The 10,305-nt window shown below is 37.6% G+C and overlaps 1 protein-coding gene across 1 annotated transcript; it reads left to right on the forward strand.

Moving 5' to 3' along the window:
• Positions 1-5,357: 5,357 nt before the first annotated feature.
• LOC137746624 (carboxylesterase 15-like) lies at positions 5,358-6,374 on the forward strand. Its single transcript, XM_068486632.1, has one exon. It carries the CDS (start codon positions 5,358-5,360, stop codon positions 6,372-6,374), a length of 1,017 nt encoding a protein of 338 aa, XP_068342733.1.
• Positions 6,375-10,305: the final 3,931 nt, after the last annotated feature.

Raw genomic sequence — 10,305 nt, forward strand, 5'->3', positions numbered from 1 at the left:
CACAAGCCGAAACCTATTTAATAAGCATAGGTCTATGGCTAAATATATAAAAATCACATTTCAATAGAAATCATATTTATAAGACCAATTCATATTCACAATTGATACTAATATAAGAAATTAAGATAATAAACATATCTCATATATTCAAGTCACTATCTAACCAATATAGACACATTGGTCATGCGCTCCGACTCGCCGAAAAAATTTAACTATTTTAAAATTTTCCAATTTTTACAGGCTAGTAGAATTCAATGAGAGGAACAACTTTCATACCTGGGCCAAAGTCCAATTCGACCGGGAAGAACCCCAAATTCACTCAAACCTACTGGAAACCCTAAGATGGGTCTTCTTTTATTCGACTTCCTCGATATTCCAACGCCCCTACAACTGATTGGGTTTTGTTCCTGGGTCCAAGAGAAGTTGATTAAGGGTGATGGTGAATGGTGATGTTGACTGGAAGGACGAATCATAGTCGAGAACCCCCGGGTTCTCCGGTGGAGTTCTACCCGAATTAGACCTTAAAAACCCTTGATTTTTGGTAGAGATGGAAGGAGGAAGGTAGTTGAGCAGGTTGCAGGTTAAGGAGATAAGAAAATCAGTTGAGAAATAGTAGAAATTGGCCTGAAGTTGGCCGGTTTTTGAAAAATGGCTAGTGGTGTACACGAGTTCAAGAAATGGGGGAACGAAATGTCCCCCCTACTGGTCCTTTCTCCTCCTTTAATCATTGGATTGTCCCCCTTTTTCTTTTTTTTTTTGACTCCTAATAGCCGGTTCCCATAACCCAATTATATTTGGGCCCTTTACCCTCAAAGTGGAAATTAAATAATAATTTCCACAACCTAAAGTTTCGCAACTTCAAACGTCTATAACTATACCGTTAAAATTCGGACTTGCAAACGGTTTTCGCCTATGCGTTCGTAGTTTCGAGATCTACTCGAAAACGCTACTTGTGACCTCAAAAGGTCAACGAGTAAATAATAATTTTCCAAACTTCACTCTTCGTAACTAGTTTAATTGAAATATAAATTCAAATAAATTAATATAAATTCTCGAAAAATAATACAAAATCTCAATAATACAAATACGTAGATTATAACAGTGAAATCCAGGAACGAGATTTTACAAACATAAACACTTATACATACATACATATAACCAATCAAGTATTATACGACAAATTAACACTTTTACAATTCTTAGTAATGTTTAATAGCTTTTCACAAGGAGATTCTGATAAACAAAAACGCGCGCACGCGCGCGCGCGTATAGATATATACATATATTAACGTCATTCATATAAAATAAGAATATGTAAACATATGGATGTTATTTTAAACCAAACACACAATGAAAATGAATCAACGTAAAACACAACCTGTCCGACCTTTCTTGGCCACTTCTTACCTTTTAAAAGATCAAAGGAGCCTTCCTATTGGTAAACAAACAAATTTGAATGATTACTAAGCCGTCCTCAGTTACCACCAATGGTCAATTAATCCATCTTATTTGCTGTCGGCTAAAGCTTCTTATTTAACTAGATGAACCTATCAAATATCAATTGTTTGATTACTACGCCATCAACTACAACTGGAACAGATTTTTTATTTTAGTAATGTTAGGTAAATGTGACGCAAACTATATCGAAGCAAGCAGAACAGTTCAATTTAGTTTGGGATTCTTAGCATTCAACGTGGGGATTGATCATCATGCATTATGAGAAGAGTCCTAGCACGTGGTGGCATCAGTTGGTAACCAAGATGGAGTCCAACTTGAAAGATTAATTACGTGAAGTAAGCCATTGTGAAGCATGCATGGGATAATTATTAGCAAACTCAAGGCTGCCAAATGAAGTGAATATTATGTGGATAAAGCTTGATATGCCAGGGCGGAATTGGCATGCCATGACATGATTTGTTACGTGGTTTTGGCTGAAATGCGTGGTTAGCACCAAAGACGTTGACTCTCATTGGATAATCATCATCTTTGCGTAATTATTATTTGTGGTGATTGATGGTGACGGAAGGATTTTGGGCTAAGTTAGTTCTATAAATACAGAGGCAGTGGCAACGGAATAGCCCCCTCTAATTCAACACAACTGCCATGTGCAAACTCTCGTTCTACGCGAAACCTCTCAAACATCTCGAGATTTTTATTTTCTTTTTCCGCCAACACATCTTCAGTTTGGATAAACAGTACTATGAAGGCAACCAGCGACATCTACAGTTTGGATAAACAGCACTGGAGCCGTCGAATCAGCCGATCGATGAGCACCTTTAGTTTGGATAAACAATATTGTTTCGAGACAGACAGGTTATTTATCCAAGTCTCATTCGACATCGATTTTCGAGTCCTTGTTGGTAGAGGTCATCTCATCAGCCTTCTAGGCAAAGTGAGGTGTTATAGGTTACTACATTTGGCACATTGAAAGCCGAATTTGATATTGAACTTCGCAAAACTAGCAGCCTTGTCTTCAGGCTTTAGAACTCGAAGGCCAAGACGTGTTCCTTTCTAAGCCGCAGTCGCAAGATCAAGAAGTCAACAGCGTGCCCAATGCGGCATCAGCACATTCCACTCGTCGGCCGAGCTCGGCCGACGAGTTAGCACGTCCCACACACAACTGAATGACATAGCTAGCTTATTAATTACTCGGTCTGCGCGCCACGTAGGCTTAGTAGTTTTTAGGGTCAAGTTTATAAAATTTAATTAAAATTTTTGATATCAACCAACCCCTTAAGATTTTTACGTGCAAGAGTTCACCATCACTTGCCTCATAAAAAGTAGAAGTTTTTAAAGGAGTGACTTTGATAGCCACATCTCATACAATGTTGCCATTCTAGTTGTTTAAATAAAATTAGCATCAATCCAAAAATTCGTTTAAGCAAATGATTCACCTCCATGTGCTTCAGAAAAATTAGCAATTAACTTGATAGTGTAACAGACCGATAAATCACTAAAATTTGAAGAGTTCTGTTCACACGTACATTTTGGCCGTAGCTTTGCCCTTCTAATTTTTAACGGAAGACATCGGTCCACCATGCACAACCAGCACAAGTGGCAGCAGCCCACCATCATTGCCATGCTAAATGTCATGTAACTCGTGGCCACATGCTGAATGTCCTTCAACTTTTTCTGGGTCATATGTCTTTGTCTGGGTTGGTGATTTGGCAAATCTGTACTGAAAAATGTTTAATACTACTCCGAAAGTTTAAACTATTGCCACGTTCTCCTCATTTCTATTTTCTAATCATTTGCAAAAACACGCCTTATTATATGCGGGCAAAACACAATAATTATGTAACAGGCTTTGATGGCATTATATTGACTGTTTTAGTTGAATTTAATAATTTGTTACCTGATAGCACTAATTGAATTAGTTGGAGTTTTAAGCAATATCAGGCTGAAAATCAATTATTTAATACAATATTTTATACTGTACCGGATAAGAAATTTTTATATTGCTATCCCTTTTCGTTCATTGCTCGGACAAAATTAAAAAAAAAAATTAAAGGAAGAAAAAAAGAAAACCCAGGTCGTGGTCTTCCTTTCTACATCATCTTTCCCACCAGTAAACCCCATTGATGAACTTTCCAATCTAGTAAACCCCACCTCTTACTGAAGAACACTACAATCCAAGCTCCAAATCCGAAACCTTTTTAATTTCCAGGAAACATGGATCCCGATTGAGTGAAATCCACTCTTCAAAATGTAGCATTCGGATGCACATGAAAAAAAAACATAAAATTTGCATGGAGATTGGTGTCTGCATTAAAAATATCCACATTCTTGGTCATGGATAAAACCCAGAAATTCCAAACGGCAGAAAAATTAAAAATTAAGCCACGAAGAAAGACGAATAAAAACTTCGGTTGGAGAAGAAGAAGATTGAACATAGCAGAAGCAGATTTGCCAGAGCAAGTCCATCGGTGTCAACTCAGATTCGCCAAACGATTGAACATAAGAGCAGTTTCACCCCTAAAGGGCCTCTAGACGATAGGCAATTCAATCCCCTCAAGTGAATACTATCCTTCATATATTAAAATTTTAAAATAATAAAAATAATTTATTTTTAATTTTGAATAAGATTTTTAACCAATCTCATCACACCATGTATTATTAAAACACAATTTTGTAGATAGATTTTTAAGTTTATTTGCAAGCATAAGTATGTGAAAACTTTGAGAGAAAGATTAGTTGAAAGCATTTGAAAAGAGTAATGCTAGGGAGACCAAATTTTTTAAACCAAATAGCAAACTAAATAATGTGTCACTAATAAGAAATAAGCACGTTAATCGACGCTTAATTAATAATCCAATCATCTACAACCACATCATTTAATTTACAAATTTGGTTTAAAAAATTTGGTCTCCCTAGCATTACTCATTTGAAAATATTCCAATGCAGTGTAAGGTTGACGATAATGGTTAGGTATTTATATATTTTTTTAATTTTTTAATAATTTTTATTAACTTAATTACTCTGGACCATTGGACTACAAAAAATTTGAAATCCAACAACTCAGATTTTGACACGTGGCCAATGGAAACATTTTTTCATTTTTTTTAATCCGAAAAACTTGGACCATTGATTAGAAATCAAACAGTACCCAGACTGTGCCGCGTCATCTAGCCATTGGGGCTAGATTTCAAATTTTTTTACCGTTGGAAATTCAACAGCCCAAAAAAATAGCCGTTGGATCCAACTGCCTAGAATGATCCACGTTGCCCCCTATCCAGAATCCATTAGTGCCCCTGCTGAGTGCACCCTTGTCAGAAATGCAAGCCCCCACACATGCGTGTTTTCCACGCGCCTGGCACAAAAAAAAATAAAAAATAAATAAATAAATAAATAAACCCTTCACATGGCTGACGTCAACCTTGCATCACATGGTCAACCAATTATCCACTCCAGACTATAGTACTAAATGGACTTGGATCCTCTCCTAAGCTAATGGAGAGGATTCTCCTCATCAATCATCCTTGGCCGTTGGATTTTTATCCAACGGCTACAAACAGGGGGGTCCCTTTAAAGTTATAATGATTGTAGCCGTTGGATAAAAATCCAATGGCCAAGAATGATTGATGAGGAGGATCCTTTCCATTAGCTTAGGAGAGGATCCAAATCCGTACTAAATGACTATGTTCAACTAATTAAGTAATATTTTTTATTTTTTATTTTTTTAAAAAGAGTGACAACTGGTGTCAAGTTAATACGATTTAGTTTATAAGCCTTCTTATCATTTGGGGTCACACCTATGACATATCCCTATATAAACTGGTTGTTTAATCCGAGCTCTCTCACATTCCAACCTTTTTATTTCTTGAGTAAATTAAACTAGTTGCCATATTACCATCACCATGGTCACTGAAAATAGAAGGCTAGTCGAGGAGGTGTCTGGCTGGCTAAGAGTCTTTGACGATGGTTCAGTCGACCGTAGGTGGACTGGACCTCCTGAGGTCCAGTTCATGGTGGAGCCTGTGGCGCCCCATGATGAATTTGTCGACGGAGTTTCCACAAAAGATGTTGTGGCCGATAAATCATCTGGACTTCGCGTCCGACTATATTTACCGAAGAGAAAGCCGGAGGATGACGACACCAAGCTACCAATACTCCTCCATTTCCACGGTGGTGGCTTTTGCATGAGTCAAGCTGATTGGTGCATGTACTATCACATATACACTAAACTATCTCGCTCCACGAATGCCATTGTAGCGTCTGTCTATCAGAGGCTCTCACCGGAGCACCGTCTCCCGGCTGCCATTGATGATGGCTATTCCGCTCTCCTTTGGCTCCGGTCATTGGCTCGAGGCGAGCAAAAGGAGCCACTCCTCAGCCATGCAGACTTTAACCGTGTGTTCCTTATTGGGGATAGCACCGGAGGGAACATAGTCCACCACTTGGCGGCTCAAGCGGGCACTGCGGATCTGAGTCCCTTAAGAATTGCCGGCGGGATTTTAATCCACCCCGGTTTCGTACGAGTGGAGCGGAGCAAGTCGGAGTTGGAGCAACCTCAGTCACCTTTCCTTACCCTAGATATGGTGGACAAGTTCTTAGGGTTGGCCCTTCCAGTGGGGTCCACCAAGAACCATCCCATAACTTGTCCGATGGGTCCCGAGGCCGCACTGTTGGATATTCTGAAGCTACCGCCGTTCCTTCTCTGCGTTGCTTCCAAGGACTTGATGGTAGACACGGAAATGGAGTACTTTGAGGCCATGAAGAAGGCCGACAAGGATGTGGAGCTTCTAATCAACGAGGGGGTGAGTCATAGCTTTTATCTGAACAAGATTGCCGTCGACACGGACCCGGACACAGCCGCAGAAACTGAGCGTCTGATTGCAGGGATCAAACAGTTTATCAAGAACCACTACGATTGAAGGACTTTGACCCTTTTGATTGTTTCAGACTGCGAATATCTTTAGTAAAATTAGCCATATATATGTTCATGATTCTCACTTTTGTGTTTGAATGGACTTTTACCTATATTTATCAAATGATGTTTTCATAAAGCATTTTATGTTGTAAAATATTATTTTATCTCCGGGTTAGTATACGTAATATGTTACTAGTTAAGACTTTTTCTATGTAAATTCTAAGAATACTCTATTGAGATGAAAAATGATGCGCTAATTTCTCCTCTCATTATCTTTCTCATCTCTCTCTATTCTATCTTTCTCCATATTTTATTTTCAACACATTATTAGATGCCCCTATACAATTTTAGATTTTCTTTTGTGCCAAGTTTCATTATCTATTATATTTTCCGAGGCCCCCCACAATATTCACGCGACCGTGATCGGAGGGTTTGACATTGGGTTTGGTAGGTAATCGGGTGTTGTCCGGTTATGGGTCGGATTCGATGAAACCGTGCCACTCTTCGGCGAGTACGAAGGTGATGAGGAGTTGAGGGTTTTCTGAAGATAGTAGCTTGATGATGTTAGTTGCAGGTTAAGTCGACCAGGAAAGAAGAACTGAGGGTAAAAAGGGCTAGTGTGAACCCAGATGTCAAAAAGGATAAATGGTCAGTGGCATAAATGTAATAACGCAAATTTAGAGGGCAAAATCGAAATACACTCACTGTAATTATAAACAATATATGTGAACAATATTTTAAATGGGTCTTAGTATAAAATTAAATTTTAAATTTATACCAATTTTCATATCTATATCTACGGATCGCTATCACAGCTATCATATGCTTAAAATTATTTCATGGCTTTGACTTGCTGCGACAAACGTGGGGTTATTGTAAGTCCCCACTCCCCCAAACAACTCCCGAAGATACACAAATGTATGGTTGTTGTAAGTCCCTCCCTCCCCCAAACAGACTACTATTTGTGCTTAATTAATATTCCAACCCAATTAGCTTACGGAGACTAATATGTATGCAGGGATCACAAAGTTATTTAACCCTTTTATTTACCTGAATGAATCTATATCGTTTTATAACTGTGTGTGTATCTATCATTTAACAGTGCCAAGGCGAGTCAGTTGGAAGCCAAAACATGGACAATGTCTTTGTCTCGTCAAAGAGCTGCCCAGTTTGATGCGGTGTAGAATTTGTAATACTGCTGACCACGAGACTCAGGACTGCCAGATAATAATGGCATGTTTTTGTTTTCTTCCCCTCGGATCATCCTTTTATTCACCTTGTGTTATCCAGTCATTGATGTGTTCATCCTTGTGTTAAAAGGGGTTGGGTTTCGTGTGCCCCCGTTATATTTTTGTTTTGTGTTTTTCAGGTATTAGTAAAATACTGAAATTAATGGAGGGGAAAGGCGGGCATTGAACTCACTGTGACATTTTCGTGTCATTTATAGGAAACTTGGGGAAAGGTTATATTAATATTTATGCAATAGAAATGTTGCTCTTTCGTGACCAATAGGTCGCCGGTTAAAGTCTGGAAACAACATTTTTGCAAAGCAAGAGTAAGACTGTGTACAATAAACGTTCCTACTTTGACTCTCGCAAAGCGGAGAACCTTATTAACTTAAGGCCTTTTGTTTAGTAAAATACCCAAATTATTGGAGGGGAAGGGTGGATGTTCAACTCATAATTGGTCCCAATTGCAGAGCTAGAAATCCTTCTCAGGATGGGCCTTTAAGACATATAAAAGAAATTAGACCAAATATAACAAATAATTAATTGGATAAAGTTTTAAGCTTTTTGTTTTTATTGGCATGGAAAACTTATGAAACAAGAGTGATGGAGCTTCAAAACTTTTATGAAAAGTACTGATCATTATATCATAAAACAGAACTTTCTTACGAGCTTTAATAAATAAATTAAAAAAAAAAAAAAAAAAGCAAGATTCGAACAAAAAGTAAGGTCATAACTTTAAACTATTACCATGAGATATTAATTTCAACATAATTAATTGAATTTTACTTTAACTTGTATAGAACTTGTCTTATACGGACCTGATCTATATATGGTGAAACAAAAAGCTAATTATAAGGTTTTGTTTAAAAAGCAAAACAAAAGTTGTTGACAACAACTTTCAAATCCATGGGATGGTGGAACTGTCAAAATGAATTGACCAATGTAATACAAGCTCTATATTGCCAAACTTAGCAGACAATAAATATATATTAGTAAAATTTCAGGATAGACTTAGGCCTCACCTGGCCTCCATGTGGCTCCCCCCATGCTTGGTCCACTAATGTTTTCGCGTCATTCATAGGAGACAAGGGGTTGAAGTAGGAGATTGACTTTGTGTGTTGAAGTACAATCCCCCATCAATTTGGTACTTCATGTGATAGTTACTTAAAACATGTTGACTTTTATTACTTGCTTGACATTAACGCGCGAGTTTGTGCAGGCTTTCATGATCCTGCCCTTGTGTACATGATATGTGGTATTTGTTCAAGACAGGTTAGTGGGGCTGCCCGTACAGGCACTATGTCCCAAGGAACGCAGTAGTTGGCCCTGGTGGTAGACTAGTTTGTAGGTGTTGTGAGAAAGAGGGTGGCCACTCGGACCCTGATGACGACGAATGGATCGGAGTTGCTCTTGTGAAAGATTGTGGGACTTGTGGTGCTGTTGGCAAGCACAGGACTGAAAACTGCCCCAAAAAAGAGGGAACAGGGAGAATCCACCGGAAGACTGCCCCAAGAAAGAAGAAACAAACTTCAGTCCCAAGAAAGAAGACTGCCCCAGGAAGCATGGAACAGAGATGGTTGGAACTGCCCACGCAGGAGGTTTATATACATGGATTTATCCCAACTTTTTTTTTTTTTTTTGTCAAATAATAGATTTTGTTATATTAGAATCATTAGATTTTAGATTAGTTGACGGGGTTTAAACTTACACCATCATGCATGGACTCAATTTCTTTCCACTACTATGATAAATGACCACTTTCAAATTTAATTCCTAACTTCCCAATGTACACGCCTTTTTGCTTCGTATGCGCATAACTTCGAGAGTCCTTCCTGGTCCCTATTATCACAAACTTCCAGTCCTGGAACATAAACAATCACACAATCGAATTGTGAAGACCTTACATAATTTTTTTTTTTTTTTTTTTTGAGTATGTTTACACTAAGGTGAGGGGAAAACTCAGCTAAGCCATACAATGAACAACCTAATTTGATATCGAATTCACCTACATAAAATACTCGACAAAAAAGAATAATAGAAAAGTGAAAATAAAAAAGGATGAATTGCTCATTTAATCTCTGAATTATCACCTGAGTGAAAATTAGGTTCCTAAACTATTTTTTTAGAAAAATTAATTGAATTATAAAAATCTGCTAATTACATCCCTAATATTATATTTGAAGCTACTATATTCAATTCTCCGTCAGTTTAAGTCACATTACTTGCATGTGACATCCATTGGAGGGTAGATTGGTAATTTGACATATATAAATAGTGCATGAAGTTAACTCTGGAGGGTAAATTAGACATTAGATTTGCAACCTATATGAAATGTTAAGGGCTTATAAGTGAGAAAAAAAATGGTATTGCATTCTAAAGTGTGTCAAGCGACTTAAGTTACAAAATATTAGATAAAATAACTTTGAATATAATAGTATGGATGAAATTAGCAATTTTTAATTAATTTAGGAATTTATTTTACCGAAAAAATAATTCAGAAATCTAATTTTTACTGAAATAATAATTCAAAAACTAAATTGACAAAAATTAATTGTATAATATACGATAAAAGACACGATTCACGTAACCTATCCATCCAAAAAGATCCGGAGAGCATCCCGTTGGCTATTTCCAGACTTCCAGACTCTTACGTAATGGCCAAACCCTATCCCTCAACCTCTCCCTTACCATCGCAATCTCCTTCTC

Source organism: Pyrus communis, chromosome 10 (assembly GCF_963583255.1).
Source record: "Pyrus communis chromosome 10, drPyrComm1.1, whole genome shotgun sequence".
NCBI lineage: Eukaryota > Viridiplantae > Streptophyta > Magnoliopsida > Rosales > Rosaceae > Pyrus > Pyrus communis.